Here is an 18,611-nt window from a genome sequence, read left to right on the forward strand (position 1 = left end):
CAGGTCAAAATAAAGGAAAGAACACAAAAAAAAAAAATCTAATGCAACCATCACATCTAGGAATTGGTAAAGTGATCGTAAAGTCGTATTTTTTTTTTTTTCAAAACATGTTATACTTGTACCTGTGCAGTTGGTTTTGCACAGAGCAGCCCAAATCCTCCTTTTCTCCCTCCTGCATCCATTCAGACATGGAACTGCCCTTCGGCCCCGCCTCCTCTCTCTGATTGGCTAACAGACTTTGACAGCAGAGGGAGCCAGTGGCGCCACTGCTGTGTCTCAACCAATTAGGAGAGAGTGTCCCGGACAGTCGAGAGACTTGGGGACATTGCTGGACAGAGATGGGGCTTAGATAAGTATTAGGGGGTGCTGGGGTGGCTGCTACACACAGAAGGTGTTTTATCTTAATGCATAAAGTGCATTAAGCTAAAAAAAAAACCTTCTGCCTTTACAAGTTCTTTAATCTGCAATATGTTATCTTTTGGGCTTAGCATTGCTTTAACCACTTAAGCCCCGGAGGATTTGGCTGCTAAACGACCAGAGGGTATTTTGCGATTCGGCACTGCGTGACTTTAACGGACAATTGCGCGGTCGTGCGACGCTGTACCTAAACGAATTTGGCGTCCTTTTTTTCCCACAAACAGAGCTTTCTTTTGGCGGTATTTGATCACCTGTGCGATTTTTTGATCACGCGCTATAGACAAAAAAAAGAGCGTAAATTTTGCAAAAATAGCAATATTTTTCCCTTTTTTTTTATATGAAATTCCCCCAAAAAAAAATGTAAAAATCAAAATTTTTTAATATTTTCGGCCAATTTGTTTTATGCTACCTATGTTTGGTCAAAAAAAAATCGCAAAAAGCGTATTTTGATTGGTTTGCGCAAAAGTTATTGCGTTTACTAACAAAGGGAAAGATTTTTGTCATTTTTGTTGGTTTTTTTTTAACGCGTAATGGCGGCGATCTGCGATTTTTTTTTGCGGTACTGCGACATTGCGGCGGACAGATCGGACCCTTGACTGACATTTTTGACACTTTTGGGGTTACCAGTGACATTTCTACAGTAATCAGTGCTATATATATGCACTGTTACTGTAAAAATACACTGGTAGTGAGGGGGTTAACTTTATTTGAGAGGGAGGGGCTGTGTGTGTCCCTAGGGGCGTGATTCTAACTGTGATTGGCTGTGGCTTCAACTGTATGCAGAGTGATCAATGGATCTACATAGTAGATCCATGTGATCATCTCTCATACAGAGAGGAGAATGACAGGCAGCTTGTTTACACAAGCTGCCTGACTTTCTCCCTCTCCCCCGCCGATCGCAGAGTGGCCGGCGGCGATCGGGTCCGCCGGTCACACGCGCGGGGGGGTCCGTGACCACGCGGGAGCGCGGCTCCGGCGGCGCGCGCTCGCTCCCTAAACCCTCACAGGCGAGCGACGTAGACCTACGTCACTTTGCCTGTGAGGGGCTGACCGCCGCCGTAGATAGTCGTGCGGCGGTCGGCAAGTGGTTAACAATTAAACTGCAGTATCCACAATATGTAAGCCCTGGTGAACCTAAATATCATAACTTTATATTTTTGGGTTTAGATACACATTCACATTTGTAAATTAACACTCAAATACACTTACTGACCTCTTGTTGCTGGAAAATGTCTGTATATTTCCCCAGTCCTAGCTTGCTGAAAAGTTCAGGAAGGTCAGAACCTTTGAATGAACTATTTAAGTTACAACCATTGCTTCCAGTTAGAGAGGAGATACAATCCATGTAATTACTGCTGCTAAGGTAGTGTTCTGCTGTGAATCAGATAAAAGAAGAAAGGTTACTACATTTTACCTATTGTTTACCCACCAGTAACTTATGGGCCACATGTGCTGTAGCTTCGAGCTCCGTTTTGTACACCGTGCAATACAGGACTCCCACAGAACTAGTTTATTAGGAACCTTTATACTTTGATGACCATTCAGTAGAGCATTTTACAATGTTACACATACACCCCCATTAAATTCTGTTTGCAATAAAGAACACAAAATCAGAGGCATGCCCACTAATGCAATCAAAAGGTTGACCCATCTCATTTGTAGGTATAGTAATAAAAAAGAAAAAAAAAAATATATTAATTCCAAGAGGACAGGCTTCTAAGCATGGCGCCAAAAAGATATTAGTCTAGACATGTGACTAAACACCAATTATTCATAAACTACCCAAAAAGAAAATGTCAGTTAAAAATATTTTGATGTAAAAATCATGAACATTTTTTGTGGAGTAGGACATCAGTTGACAAAGGTACTCAATTTTGAAATGCATTCAAGATATGTACCAAAAAAAACAGGTACATTTCTTGAACAAGCACATGTGGGTGAATATTACATGGGATAGACGAGAGAAATGGTAAAAAGTTATCAGCTTGGCTAAGGTAGAAAGGGAAATGGACAGGGAATTTTGAAGATGGCAGTTGTGAGATCACTTAAACATTTTAGGTGGAGGCTAGTCTAATTTGATGAGGAACAGAAATGGAGAGAAGTTAGGGCTAGTTAACATTTGACTAAATTTCTAATGCTTAACAAACCCTCCTTCTTGAGCGTCAGTATGGACGTTAAGACTCGCGTTAAGGAGCTTTAGTATGGGCGTTAAACTGGCATTTTACAAGCGTTTAAAGTTAAAAATGCTCCCCAAAGGGCCTAAGGGCAGTTTGGAACCGTTTGATGAGTGCTCAGGTGCGTTAAAAATGGCTCCACAAATAGAGATGGCCTTGTGGTTCGCACGGCGGTCGGTTCGCGGCGAATTTTGCTTGTTTGCTACCCGCCAAATTTTCAGACACATGGCGTCGTTCGCGGCGGCCATATTTGTTTACATTGGGGAGAATTTTGACCCATGACACAGCCGTCAGGTGGAACGGGACAGCCAATTGAAACATTCCAGCACATGGACAGTCCCCCTACCCTATAAATAGACCCGATCTGGCGGCCATTTCACATTTCGCTTTCTGCCAGTGTAGGGAGAGGTCTGCTGTGCTCATCAGGGAGAGTTTGCTAGACACATAGCGCTGTGAAGATCCACAAAAGTCCTTTTCAGGGCTGGTATTTTTCGGTATAGGTCTTGTATATTTTGAGCTTAGGGAGAGGTATCCTATGGTTGCTTTAGGGGCAGTTAGAGATCGGCTGCAGTCACACAGAAATCGCTTTGTCAATGTCCACAAAAGTCATTTAAAATGCTCCAATGTTGTTATAGGGTCTATTTTACAGTCTCTTTACTATAGGGAGAGGTATCCAGTGGTTTCTTTAGGGGCAGTTCGAGATCGGCTGCAGTCACACACAAAATGCTATGTTAATGTCCACAAAAGTAATGTAAAGGGCTGCACATTTTTTGGTATTGCTGTGCAGTGTACTAAAAAAGGGGGGGGGGGAGGGGGGTAATCCACAGTATAATATACTTTTGTAGAAAGCATATTATAGTGGGTTAGTATTATTGTGCACTGTGCAGCATTGTGACAGGTGTGGTGGTGAGATTGAGCATTTCTGCAGCAACACTACACACAGTGACAAAAGCACTTATAATGTATTATAACTGTTGTGATAGACCAATTGCCCCCCCCCCCCCACCCAATGCCACATATTGAAGTGGGGTGTTATCTGAGTAAACTTTTTCAAGTGTATTTGTGTCATGCAACAATATTGCCTAGTTTGCTGAGTGAAGTCTGGTACACACAGCGCCAAACTCACTGGCCAATTTTTGGAACTGGTGTGCTACACCAATGCCCCCCCCCCCCAATATCCACATATTGAAGTGGGGTGTTATTTAACAGTATAATTTTCTAACAGTGTATTTTAGTCCTGCAAAAATTTGGCCTCTTGCTGTGTAAACAGTGCTACACACAGTGACAACAGTTACTGGCCAATTATTTGTAGAACTGGCGGACTGACGGACCAGCAGATAGGGAGGAGAGGCAGGCAGAACTTGCATTGCACAAGATGTACAAAGCAGACTGCAAATGTATCAGGAGCGAGCCATCAACCATGTACAGTCACATCTGGCCCTCACAGGACGCCGGCACATGGCTCCGCAGTGTGGGCTTTTTTTTAATGTGTCCGTTGCTGACACCAGTGTTGCCATCTGCAGCCTTTGCAGTCAACGCATAAGTCGCAGTAAGCCCAACACTCACCTAGGGACAACCGCCTTAAGAAGGCACCTGAAATCCCATCACCAAGCCCAGTGGGAGCAGAACTGTCAGAACCCACAAAGCCACACTCCATGCTCTCACCGTCCAGCCTCTTCTTCTCCTCCCCCTTCTCCTGTCTCCTCACAGTTGTCCAACACTCCACCTTCCATGATGCCGTCGTCACGTTGTTCTGGAAAAAGGCAGGCTTCTGTGGCTCAAATGTTGGAGTGTAAAAAAAAGGTGTCCCGACAGGTGTCCGACTACATCGGGTTAACGGCCGATGTGGACGCTCTGAGGAGTGATGAACCCCTGGACTACTGGGTGGGCTGCAGGCTTGATCTCTGGCCAGAGCTTGCACAATTTGCAATGGAACTGTTGGCTTGCCCCCTGTCCAGTGTCCTGCCCGAAAGGACATTCAGCGCAGCAGGGGGGATCATGACCAATAAGCGCACTCGCCTAGCTCATGACAGTGTAGACTTCCTCACATTTATAAAAATGAATGAGGCATGGATTTCTGAGGAATTCAACACATGTGACCAGTAGACCAGGTTTCATCAAAATTTCTCATGCCAGGCCACAAATATCCGAAAGACCGCCATCCACCCACAACAATTCCTGGTCCTTGGCTTCGCTAAATACAGCGGCATAAAAGGCATTTCACGTCCATTGAATGGCTAATTTTTGCAGCCTATACAGGCCAACACTTCCTGTTCGGTGTACTGTGAATGCCTACCATACCTCTAGCCATCAAAAAATAAGGTTCTTTGCTGTCAGTTCAACCCATGTGAGCTAATTTTTGCAACCTATACAGGCCGTCACTTACTTCTGTATACTGTGAACGTCTACTGTACCTCTAGCCATCATATACTACATTCTTTGCTATTTTTGCAGCCTACACAGGCCGACACTTACTTCTGTATACTGTGTGAATGCCTAATGTACCTTCAGCCACAGAATACTACGTACTTAGCCGTCAGGTAAACCCATGTGGGCTAATTTTTGGGGCCTATACAGGCCAACACTTACTTCTGTATCCTGTGAATGCCTAATGTATCTTCAGCCACAGAATACTACATTTTTAGCTTTCAGGTAAACCCATGTGGGCTAATTTTTGGGGCCAATACCAGCCGACACTTACTTCTTTACCCTGTGAATGCCTAATTTTTCAGACTGGAAATCAAAAACAATGGGTCTGTAAAGCTTCCGCCAAGTTGTGGAATGGATGCGGACCCATTTTACAGATGTGTGAATGGACCCTATATGTATTAGACAATGTATTTACCGGCTGCTGTCAGTTCTGGCTGATTTATGAAAAAAATATATATATTTTTTGCTGTAAAAAAAAAAAAATAAAACATTTAGGGCAACTTTTTCAATTGCAATACTTCTGTTATAACATTGTCCATGTGCTGGGACTATTTGTGCACAGCTAGTACGTCTTTTGTGGCTGCAAATATGACCTAAAGGTTTTTAAAGTCCGCCTCCCATTAAGTCAATGGGGCCCGCCGCGAACATATACTAATCTTAACGCCCCACAACTGCACCCCAACTGCCTGCAAGAGCATTCACGAAGCTATATTATAGACTTTAATGGGAGGCATTAAAAGGCTTTAAACGCCTCCTGACTCAACATGAGGCTTTAATTTTGAAGCAACGCTTCATGTTTTGATAGTGTAAACAGCACTGTGTGCTGTCTATTGTATCTTGTACAGTGGTGTTTGAAGGGTGTTTAATGCCTCTCAAATGTCTTAATGCCAGTGTGAACTTATCCTTAGTGCATAAGAACTTTATTTTCAAGCTTATGGGGAGCAGCAGATGGAGAGATGGGAGCTACATATAGGCCTTACAGTACTTATCTACACTATCAACTGAAGTGAAAGAACTTGTATACAATTAGTGAGTTGAAAGAGATGAGATTAGAGTTAAGCCGGCCATAGATTTGATCCATCTATGGGCAGGCTGATTGTACATGGATCGACTAGGGCACAACCAACATGTGATCTTAGCAGGTGATTTTTGCCAGGAGCTATAGCTGCTAGCAATAATCATTGTATTCTCCAGATAGAGATGGCCCTCCACCCAGGGAACACAATACTCTGTGGTTGGGATTCCCCCATCAACACTGACCGTGTTGATGGTGAAATCAAGCAATATTCTTTCCTGCAACCAGTGGTTGCAGGAAATAAAATTGCATAATCTTTGGCCTGTCTTACAGGTAGTGGTGGTGAGTTGTCTGGTGGCAATATACAAAAGCTGGCAATACATGAATCATTTTTTATCAAACTGAATGGATTCTCCCATCCACAAAAGTGCTACTCTTTACTGTGCTTTTGTATTCTGACAGCGGGGACAACTCCACCTTCAGAATACACTGATCCACTGATCATTGCTGCTAAAATGGACACATTATGATCCATCCATGGCCAGCTTGAGATTTCACATTTAAACTATCGTTTTTAGTTAAATATTGTGGAAGGTTTGGACAGTAAGGGCAATAGTCAGGGCAAAAAGGCTTAGATTAAGTCAAATGTAGCAAATGTCCTTTTAGATTAGGGTGGTTTGGCATAATTTACTCAGAGAGCAGCGACATATTACTGCATTAAAATCACAAGTAATATCCCACACGTTTTTTTTTTTCTGGCCCACACTAATTTGCACACAATTGACCACTAAATTATTCTACAAATAAATTCATAATAAAATACTCTATTGTACTTTTAAATAAACAATTAGCCAAGATAAATACCCCCCCCCCCCCGCCATGCACACCAGTGCACATGAGTGGAAGCTGTGCTAGTATAGAATACCTAAAATATTTTTTTTAAACAACTATTCAACATAAACATGTGTAGCAAACGCATGTGAAAAACACATACAAATATTAACAAACATGCATGGACATATAGTCAACATATGTTTAGTGCAAACTATAGTGCTTTCAGTTAAAAAGTATCATAGTTAGGCTCCATGTACACGGGACGCTGGAAATGGCCGTTTAGGAGCAGTTGGGCGTTTTTTTTTAGAAGCCCCTGAACCCATCTACATTTTATCTTATCTGTCCATGTACACCAGGTCGTTTGTGGTCGTTTGCGGGCAGTTGCGTTCAGGGACTTTTTTTTAGAACGCAATTATTTGCGTTCGAACGTGTGTTTCCCGGCGTTTCAAACGCTTTTAAAAGGAATAATTTTTTTGAGCTCTAGGAACGGTTCTAAACGCAAACGCCCGCTAAACGCGGGTACAAACGCGTCCGAACGGACGTTTCAAACATCCTAAAAATTCCAGCATTCAAAGGGACTTTTAACAACGTCCCGTGTACATGGACCCTTAGTGTCCATAAAATCACAAGTGGTCTCATAAAGGAAGTGCCACATCCTGGAATTTCAAAATTGAACGTTGATCCCCGTCATGAAATTCACATTCCACATTCACCAGATACTTAGACCCTGAGAGCTATGGATCAATATGTTCCCAATATAAAAGAAATGATACACCTTCTGGCTCTGCGACACTAGGTGGAATACCTGTAGCCCCCTCTGCATTTACATGCCCAGAACCACAAAGCAAAAAAAGGAGTGCCATCATTAAGCACATCTAATTTTATTTCAATGCAATAAAAAAGACAGCAAGAAAACTCACATTTAATCAGAGTCCAATATCTAATAAATGTAGAGTGTGAATTTCAGGGCGGTGATCACAATTCAAATTGAAAACACAGGATATGGAACTTCCTTTATGAGGGGAGAGAGCACTTGTGATTGCATGGACTCGAAATATGGGACTTTTTAACTGAAAGCACTATAGTTTGCACTAATTATATGTGGATTATTTATACATGCTGTTTGTTAATATTTTTATGCATTTTTCACATGTGTTTGCTATATGTTTATGTTGATTAGTTAAAAAATAAAAAAAATCTTTTAGGTATTGTCATCCCAGCGCAGCTTCCACTCGTGCACTAGTGTTGCATGTGGGTTTTTTCTTTATCTTAGGTAATAGTGTGGGCTTCCAACACCTAGTTGAAAGCAGCATTTTGGACACAGGGTTTTTGAACACATTTATATGTCCTTAGCACTGTTTTTTCACTTTTATATTTAAAGAAACACTTACCAGATTTATTTTGTTTTCGCTTAGGGCTACCAATAGATGACGAGTAGTCATTATGAGATGAATCAATGCCGTTCCTTTCCCTCCAGTTATCAGATTCACTGCCATTGCCAAGCTGTTCCCTACTGTTTGACCGGGACAAGGACATTGAAGGTGCCTATAAGAAGCAATGGAAAAAAACATATGGTACCATTTTCCAAGAATCACTTTCATAATGGGATCACCAATGAGAGAAAGCTACCGTGCCATTTCTAGCACAATGAGTAACTGGTACTAAACCTCTGAGCTTGAGGCCCATGCAGTTTATGAAATGTATTTTCAGTTAATTGGCATAATTTTGTCGCACCCTCCTAGTTCAGAGTAGGCTGCTAGGTACATTTAGTTAGCACCTCTTTAAACAGTGGAGCAGGTATTGATTGCTTAGGGCTGCTCAGTGTTTCACAGACTGCTGTTCTGCTACTTCCCTGTCTTCTAGAACCTTCATCCCCAATCCCTGGGGAGGTGTGCTAAGAAGGTAGAGGGGGGGGTGGAGTTCATACATAGTCTGAGGCCTGGCATCAGAGAGAAATTCCTGGGTCCAGTCCTGCAGGAGGAGACCCTCTGTGCAGGGGCTCTGCCCCTGGGGCAGGAAAGCTGGATGAGCCAGAGTGAAGACAACAAGGTCCCAGTAAGGCTTATCTGGGGAGCCTACTGAAGAACCTCTGTCCAGAGACTAAGCTGAGACAGGAGGAATATGGTGGGAAGAAGTCAAACCATCCTGTAGCTTAGTGAGTAAATGATCCCCCTTTACCGAGGAGAAGTGACTGTGGAGTGCTTTAATCTCCCAAAGGAGTTCAGGTCGACATTCATGCAAGGAGTCCTGTGGGATATTTCTTTTGCAAGTCCAGTGCAGCTAGGAGTTGTGCAAAACAGCCAGAAGTGTGCAGTGTAGCCAGAGGTTAGGCAATGCAGCCTGAAGTTTGTTAGTAGCAGCCAGAAGCCAAGCAGTCCTCAAGTAGTACAGTTACAGGGTATCCTATGCTCCCGATCCCTATCCAAGTTCCTGTTCCAATAAAAAAAAAAAAAAAAAAAAAGTAACCCCCAGTCTGATCTTTTGAGCCAGAGGAAAACTCCCAAAATGCTATGTGGCGGTGTGTCCTCTGAGGGGGTTAAAATTTACTTTTGCTTATTAAAAATTAAAAAGCATCAGTCAGATCAGGAAATGTGATGAAATGTTCCAAACAAAGACATCATAATATTTTTTTTTTTTTATTGGAAGTGAGAAAGGCTTAAAACCTACTATATTGTGTGGAAGTTATGGCTACTGGTGGCCTTATTAAGAAGATTTAATCTCATCTCCTGTTCAGATGACTGATGGAACAATAAGCAAATAGGAAAACTTTCCACAACAGAATACAGGTATTAAAGAATAAGTTCACCTTTTGTAAAATATTGCCATATTTGGGGTATATTCATATTCAACCCATGTTCAGGGTGTAACATGTATCATGTAACAAATGCACCAGCCCGCGATCGCCCATTCTGACAGCTAGCGGGGGATCGTCTCCCCCCGACACCCCCTTGCTGTTACAATCTGCAAAAAAACATGGCCACATCATTCATTCAGGGCCATCTTTACTATTGATTGGACCCTGGTCAAAATTTTCCTGGTCCCCCCTGACCGCTCTTCGACATAACAAATAGCAGGAAGACTCCAAATCAGTTTACTGCACCAGATCAGGCAAAAGAGGTTACAGCACAGCATTACTGCTCACTGATGTAAGTACTACAGGAGATAATGAGGGAATGTAAATCTAATACAGGAGATGACCAGAGACTGCGGATCTAACACAGGAGAGGAGATGACCAGAGACTGTGGATCTAATACAGGAGACAACCAGAGACTGCAGATCTAGTACAGGAGATAACTAGAGACTGCAGATCTAGTACAGGAGATAACCAGAGACTGTGGATCTAGTACAGAAGGTGATCAACTAAGTCATTTTAAAATTCTACCGATCAGCAATGTACAGGTACTTGGTAAGCAGGTCAGGGGTTAGGATAACAGTGTACAAGCAGTCCATTGGGAGAAGGACCTACCTACCTAGCCAGCCCGGCTCACTACCAGCTCTGAGGTTGGGAGACGGGGCGCTCCGGTTTCCTATTACCATTCCAGCTCTGAGTCTCTATGTATACAGGCTGCATGGGGCAGTGTCAGAGCAGCAGTGGAGCTTCCAGCCCTGCCCCCTCCCTGCTGGCTGGGGAATACATGCACCAATGTACTCAGTGTGGTCTGCAGCATTAATATCTTAGGACCCCAATGTGCGGGCAGTGCAGGCTCAAGAGGAAGAGGACTTGGGCCCCCTAACAATGACTGGGCCCAGGGCAGCTGCCCGCTTTGCCCTGCGTTAAAGATGGTCCTGCATCCATTTACAGTGTTCTGTGAATGGAAAAACTACAGGGTCCGACAGCCTTTGCTGTTGAGCACTGTGGTAGTTCATGAAGTCTTCCTGTCACAGTGTAACTGCCTGGCCATATTGGAGGTACGGCCAGACAGATACACAGTCTGCAGGACCGTGGCATTACACCCGCTATCTGCTGATCGAGGGTGCAATGCTTTAAAGGTCCATTACAAAAAAATAAATAAAAAAAAAAATAATAAAAAATGCATATTTTTAACCTGCAAATAAATGTGCAAGATGAACTTATCCTTTAAAACGCGACAGTAAAATCTCCTAATAAAGGGTCACAGCCTTAAAAGGCCAGTTACATTTTCAGCTAAAATCAGCTAAATACATTTCCGCAGCATCAAAGCAAATGCTATGCTGAGGTCCCTTTCACACAGGCTTTCCGATGAGATCCGCCAGTCAGTTTTCCAGGCGGACCTGATCAGATGCTTCATGCACCCCTATAGAGCAGCGGATGTCAGCGGTGACATGTCCGCTGACACGTGCTGCAATCTGATTCGACCCTGTCCATGAAATTAAGACTGGAGGATCGGATGAAAACGAACAGGCGGTCCATTTTCATCCGATCTCCCATAAAGGAAAGCGGGGATCTGACAGGTCCGTCTCAGCACAGTGAGCGGAGACGGACCTGTCATCTGCCTGCTCATGGGCGGACCGATCCCCGCTGAGCAAAACTGAGTCCACCGGGTGGAAAGCTGTGTGAAAGGGCCCATAGTCTTTAGAAAGAAAAAATTAGAATCATCTTCCCCCTGCCAAAACGCTGTAAATAAGGTGACTTGCTCTCGTTCTGCAGATGGTCCAACATGTCCCTTGCTGAGTTACAGCTAGAGCTTTCCTATCAGCAAAGCTTGGTATCTTTGCTGATTGTGAGCTATAGCTGTGATTTGAGAGACCACTGATTCTAAAAAAAATCAAGGGTCCTTCAAGCTGCAGGGGGGCAGGCTTTTCCACTCTTGCAGCTTTATAAAGAAAATGAACTAAAATGTTGACACCTTTTGTTTTGATGCATCTTGAAATTATTTAGTCAATTTTAACTGAAAGATCAGTTGTGCTTTCAAGCCTGACCGATTTTAACTCTGTCTTTTCAAAAACTGGAAAACAAAAAAGGTCCAGAGCTAGGCTTTAAAGTAGGGGTGTCCAACCTGTGGCCTAAGACGGCTATAAGTGCAGCCCAACACAATCCTAAATGGACTTAAAAATGTTGGTTTTTTTGGACTCTTGTAAAAAAGAGTTTACACTTTGCAAACACTAAATTTGACCGTCTCTTTACTGGACTTTTATACGTTTTTTTCTTCCCAAAGAAAAATCTCACTCTTGACAATCACACCTTATTGATGTCATCAGTTTTCAGCAGCACATATTTTTGTGAACAACTATTTTCAAGGATGAAGCAAATAAAGGCCAAAATTAGAACCGGATAGCTGATGAGTAGTGTTGAGCGAACACGGACTGTATTATTCGTGTTCGTACCGAATAATTGGATTTTTTGTACCCGAACACGGACACGGACACGGACACTTTACTGTATGTTCGGGTAAAAATCCGTGTTCGGTCGTTTTATTTCCGGGTTTTGCATGCTTTGGCGCTCTTTTCATGGCGGGCTTTCAACAGCCAATCAACAATCGTTTAACTGGTGTGCCTTAAGCCATCCCAGCCATGCCTGCAAATGTCTCAGTAGCTGTGATTGGCCGTCTGAAGCATGTGACCAAGTCTTTATAAGTTCGAGGCAGCCGCAGCGGCGTCATTATGCTGCTTAGATTCAGGGACAGAGCACACATCAACGTGCTGGCTGCTGATTAGGGAAAGATAGGCAGGAAAAAACCATTTGTGTCCGGATAGAATTGAGGGACAGGTCGGAGTGTTTAGGCAGGGCGAGTTGTAGGCATTTTAGGGATAGAGTCTGCTGAATTATATAGGGTCAGTGTCTTCTACAAACTACAATCGATATTGCTGTGTGGGGGGTGGGGTCTGCACTCAATCCTGATCTACGATCTCTTCTCAATCCTGTTAGGGACAGAGTCTGCTGAATTTTAGGGAAACTGTGTTCTACAAACTACAATCGATATTGCTGTGTGGTGTGGGATTGGAGATAGGCAGGTGTCAGTGATCCACATCCATTTTTCTGTGTGTGAGCTGCAGTGAACACAATCTTTTTGGGCTGCAGTGAACACAATCTTTTTGGGCTGCAGTGAACACAATCTTTTTGGGCTGCAGTGAACACAATCTTTTTGGGCTGCAGTGAACACAATCTTTTTGGGCTGCAGTGAACACAATCTTTTTGGGGTGCAGTGAACAAAATCTTTTTGGGGTGCAGTGAACACAATCCTTTTTGGTGTGCAGTGAACACAATCTTTGTGGGGTGCAGTGAACAAAATCCTTTGTGGGGTGCAGTGAACACAATCTTTTTGGGGTGCAGTGAACAAAATCCTTTTTGGGGTGCAGTGAACAACATCCTTTTTGGGGTGCAGTGAACACAATCTTTTTGGGGTGCAGTGAACAAAATCCTTTGTGGGGTGCAGTGAACACAATCTTTTTGGGGTGCAGTGAACACAATCTTTTTGGGGTGGAGTGAACAACATCCTTTTTGGGGTGCAGTGAACAAAATCCTTTTTGGGGTGCAGTGAACAAAATCATTTTTGGGGTGCAGTGAACACAATCTTTGTGGGGTGCAGTGAACACAATCTTTTTGGGGTGGAGTGAACAACATCCTTTTTGGGGTGCAGTGAACAACATCCTTTTTGGGGTGCAGTGAACACAATCTTTTTGGGGTGCAGTGAACACAATCTTTGTGGGGTACAGTGAACAGAATCTTTGTGGGGTGCAGTGAACACAATCTTTGGGGGGTACAGTGAACACAATCTTTGTGAGGTGCAGTGAACACAATCTTTGTGGGGTGCAGTGAACACAATCATTGTGGGGTGCAGTGAACTCAATCTTTGTGGGGTACAGTGAACACAATCTCATACTGAAGGTTTGAGGGTGCTGCCTGTTCCATACTCCCCCTACTCCTCATCTAGCCTTTTAGGGGTACAAACAATAGTAATTGGGGCCTAGTGTGGTTGTGTACGTGTGATATACATACACTTTTTTGGGATCATATTTTCTATTCCGCTATTTAATCAAAAACCTTTGGGGATCAGTTAAATTGGGGGATAGTCTGTGTTGGTACGTGTGAGAGAGATCCACCTTTCCAAGTTGTTGGGGTTCATCTCATACTTCTGAAGGTTTGAGGGTGCTGCCTGTTCCATACTCCCCCTACTCCTAGCCTTTTAGGGGTACAAACAATAGTAATTGGGGCCTAGTGTGGTTGTGTACGTGTGATATACATACACTTTTTTGGGATCATATTTTCTATTCCGCTATTTAATCAAAAACCTTTGGGGATCAGTTAAATTGGGGGATAGTCTGTGTTGGTACGTGTGAGAGAGATCCACCTTTCCAAGTTGTTGGGGTTCATCTCATACTTCTGAAGGTTTGAGGGTGCTGCCTGTTCCATACTCCCCCTACTCCTAGCCTTTTAGGGGTACAAACAATAGTAATTGGGGCCTAGTGTGGTTGTGTACGTGTGATATACATACACTTTTTTGGGATCATATTTTCTATTCCGCTATTTAATCAAAAACCTTTGGGGATCAGTTAAATTGGGGGATAGTCTGTGTTGGTACGTGTGAGAGAGATCCACCTTTCCAAGTTGTTGAGGTTCATCTCATACTTCTGAAGGTTTGAGGGTGCTGCCTGTTCCATACTCCCCCTACTCCTAGCCTTTTAGGGGTACAAACAATAGTAATTGGGGCCTAGTGTGGTTGTGTACGTGTGATATACATACACTTTTTTGGGATCATATTTTCTATTCCGCTATTTAATCAAAAACCTTTGGGGATCAGTTAAATTGGGGGATAGTCTGTGTTGGTACGTGTGAGAGAGATCCACCTTTCCAAGTTGTTGGGGTTCATCTCATACTTCTGAAGGTTTGAGGGTGCTGCCTGTTCCATACTCCCCCTACTCCTAGCCTTTTAGGGGTACAAACAATAGTAATTGGGGCCTAGTGTGGTTGTGTACGTGTGATATACATACACTTTTTTGGGATCATATTTTCTATTCCGCTATTTAATCAAAAACCTTTGGGGATCAGTTAAATTGGGGGATAGTCTGTGTTGGTACGTGTGAGAGAGATCCACCTTTCCAAGTTGTTGAGGTTCATCTCATACTTCTGAAGGTTTGAGGGTGCTGCCTGTTCCATACTCCCCCTACTCCTAGCCTTTTAGGGGTACAAACAATAGTAATTGGGGCCTAGTGTGGTTGTGTACGTGTGATATACATACACTTTTTTGGGATCATATTTTCTATTCCGCTATTTAATCAAAAACCTTTGGGGATCAGTTAAATTGGGGGATAGTCTGTGTTGGTACGTGTGAGAGAGATCCACCTTTCCAAGTTGTTGGGGTTCATCTCATACTTCTGAAGGTTTGAGGGTGCTGCCTGTTCCATACTCCCCCTACTCCTAGCCTTTTAGGGGTACAAACAATAGTAATTGGGGCCTAGTGTGGTTGTGTACGTGTGATATACATACACTTTTTTGGGATCATATTTTCTATTCCGCTATTTAATCAAAAACCTTTGGGGATCAGTTAAATTGGGGGATAGTCTGTGTTGGTACGTGTGAGAGAGATCCACCTTTCCAAGTTGTTGAGGTTCATCTCATACTTCTGAAGGTTTGAGGGTGCTGCCTGTTCCATACTCCCCCCTACTCCTAGCCTTTTAGGGGTACAAACAATAGTAATTGGGGCCTAGTGTGGTTGTGTACGTGTGATATACATACACTTTTTTGGGATCATATTTTCTATTCCGCTATTTAATCAAAAACCTTTGGGGATCAGTTAAATTGGGGGATAGTCTGTGTTGGTACGTGTGAGAGAGATCCACCTTTCCAAGTTGTTGGGGTTCATCTCATACTTCTGAAGGTTTGAGGGTGCTGCCTGTTCCATACTCCCCCTACTCCTAGCCTTTTAGGGGTACAAACAATAGTAATTGGGGCCTAGTGTGGTTGTGTACGTGTGATATACATACACTTTTTTGGGATCATATTTTCTATTCCGCTATTTAATCAAAAACCTTTGGGGATCAGTTAAATTGGGGGATAGTCTGTGTTGGTACGTGTGAGAGAGATCCACCTTTCCAAGTTGTTGGGGTTCATCTCATACTTCTGAAGGTTTGAGGGTGCTGCCTGTTCCATACCCCCCCTACTCCTAGCCTTTTAGGGGTACAAACAATAGTAATTGGGGCCTAGTGTGGTTGTGTACGTGTGATATACATACACTTTTTTGGGATCATATTTTCTATTCCGCTATTTAATCAAAAACCTTTGGGGATCAGTTAAATTGGGGGATAGTCTGTGTTGGTACGTGTGAGAGAGATCCACCTTTCCAAGTTGTTGAGGTTCATCTCATACTTCTGAAGGTTTGAGGGTGCTGCCTGTTCCATACTCCCCCTACTCCTAGCCTTTTAGGGGTACAAACAATAGTAATTGGGGCCTAGTGTGGTTGTGTACGTGTGATATACATACACTTTTTTGGGATCATATTTTCTATTCCGCTATTTAATCAAAAACCTTTGGGGATCAGTTAAATTGGGGGATAGTCTGTGTTGGTACGTGTGAGAGAGATCCACCTTTCCAAGTTGTTGGGGTTCATCTCATACTTCTGAAGGTTTGAGGGTGCTGCCTGTTCCATACTCCCCCTACTCCTAGCCTTTTAGGGGTACAAACAATAGTAATTGGGGCCTAGTGTGGTTGTGTACGTGTGATATACATACACTTTTTTGGGATCATATTTTCTATTCCGCTATTTAATCAAAAACCTTTGGGGATCAGTTAAATTGGGGGATAGTCTGTGTTGGTACGTGTGAGAGAGATCCACCTTTCCAAGTTGTTGGGGTTCATCTCATACTTCTGAAGGTTTGAGGGTGCTGCCTGTTCCATACTCCCCCTACTCCTAGCCTTTTAGGGGTACAAACAATAGTAATTGGGGCCTAGTGTGGTTGTGTACGTGTGATATACATACACTTTTTTGGGATCATATTTTCTATTCCGCTATTTAATCAAAAACCTTTGGGGATCAGTTAAATTGGGGGATAGTCTGTGTTGGTACGTGTGAGAGGGATCCACCTTTCCAAGTTGTTGAGGTTCATCTCATACTTCTGAAGGTTTGAGGGTGCTGCCTGTTCCATACTCCCCCCTACTCCTAGCCTTTTAGGGGTACAAACAATAGTAATTGGGGCCTAGTGTGGTTGTGTACGTGTGATATACATACACTTTTTTGGGATCATATTTTCTATTCCGCTATTTAATCAAAAACCTTTGGGGATCAGTTAAATTGGGGGATAGTCTGTGTTGGTACGTGTGAGAGAGATCCACCTTTCCAAGTTGTTGGGGTTCATCTCATACTTCTGAAGGTTTGAGGGTGCTGCCTGTTCCATACTCCCCCTACTCCTAGCCTTTTAGGGGTACAAACAATAGTAATTGGGGCCTAGTGTGGTTGTGTACGTGTGATATACATACACTTTTTTGGGATCATATTTTCTATTCCGCTATTTAATCAAAAACCTTTGGGGATCAGTTAAATTGGGGGATAGTCTGTGTTGGTACGTGTGAGAGAGATCCACCTTTCCAAGTTGTTGGGGTTCATCTCATACTTCTGAAGGTTTGAGGGTGCTGCCTGTTCCATACCCCCCCTACTCCTAGCCTTTTAGGGGTACAAACAATAGTAATTGGGGCCTAGTGTGGTTGTGTACGTGTGATATACATACACTTTTTTGGGATCATATTTTCTATTCCGCTATTTAATCAAAAACCTTTGGGGATCAGTTAAATTGGGGGATAGTCTGTGTTGGTACGTGTGAGAGAGATCCACCTTTCCAAGTTGTTGGGGTTCATCTCATACTTCTGAAGGTTTGAGGGTGCTGCCTGTTCCATACCCCCCCTACTCCTCATCTAGCCTTTTAGGGGTACAAACAATAGTAATTGGGGCCTAGTGTGGTTGTGTACGTGCGAGATACATACACTTTTTTTGATCATATTTCCTATTCCGCTATTCAATAAAAACCTTTGAGGATCAATTGAATTGCGGGATAGTCTGTGTCGGTACGTGTGAGAGAGATCCACCTTTCCAAGTTGTTGGGGTTCATCTCATACTTCTGAAGGTTTGAGGGTGCTGCCTGTTCCATACCCCCCCTACTCCTCATCTAGCCTTTTAGGGGTACAAACAATAGTAATTGGGGCCTAGTGTGGTTGTGTACGTGCGAGATACATACACTTTTTTTGATCATATTTCCTATTCCGCTATTCAATAAAAACCTTTGAGGATCAATTGAATTGCGGGATAGTCTGTGTCGGTACGTGTGAGAGAGATCCACCTTTCCAAGTTGTTGGGGTTCATCTCATACTTCTGAAGGTTTGAGGGTGCTGCCTGTTCCATACCCCCCCTACTCCTCATCTAGCCTTTTAGGGGTACAAACAATAGTAATTGGGGCCTAGTGTGGTTGTGTACGTGCGAGATACATACACTTTTTTTGATCATATTTCCTATTCCGCTATTCAATAAAAACCTTTGAGGATCAATTGAATTGCGGGATAGTCTGTGTCGGTACGTGTGAGAGAGATCCACCTTTCCAAGTTGTTGGGGTTCATCTCATACTTCTGAAGGTTTGAGGGTGCTGCCTGTTCCATACCCCCCCTACTCCTCATCTAGCCTTTTAGGGGTACAAACAATAGTAATTGGGGCCTAGTGTGGTTGTGTACGTGCGAGATACATACACTTTTTTTGATCATATTTCCTATTCCGCTATTCAATAAAAACCTTTGAGGATCAATTGAATTGCGGGATAGTCTGTGTCGGTACGTGTGAGAGAG

The 18,611-nt window shown here is 43.2% G+C and overlaps 1 protein-coding gene across 5 annotated transcripts in view; it reads right to left on the reverse strand.

Moving 5' to 3' along the window:
• BICC1 (BicC family RNA binding protein 1) overlaps window positions 1-18,611 on the reverse strand; it is a 366,015-nt gene that overhangs the window by 18,472 nt on the left and 328,932 nt on the right. For 3 of the 5 annotated variants that reach the window (XM_082267998.1, XM_082268001.1, XM_082267997.1), the window contains exons 18-19: window positions 8,262-8,415; window positions 1,631-1,791 (exon numbers count right to left, since the gene is read on the reverse strand). In XM_082267998.1, the coding sequence (XP_082124124.1) occupies window positions 1,631-1,791; window positions 8,262-8,415 (315 nt within the window). The remainder of the gene's footprint in view (window positions 1-1,630; window positions 1,792-8,261; window positions 8,416-18,611) is intronic. The other 2 variants (XM_082268000.1, XM_082267999.1) reach the window with 1 other exon arrangement.

The sequence above is a fragment of the Pelophylax lessonae genome, assembly GCF_965119305.1.
Source record: "Pelophylax lessonae genome assembly, chromosome: 9".
Lineage (NCBI taxonomy): Eukaryota > Metazoa > Chordata > Amphibia > Anura > Ranidae > Pelophylax > Pelophylax lessonae.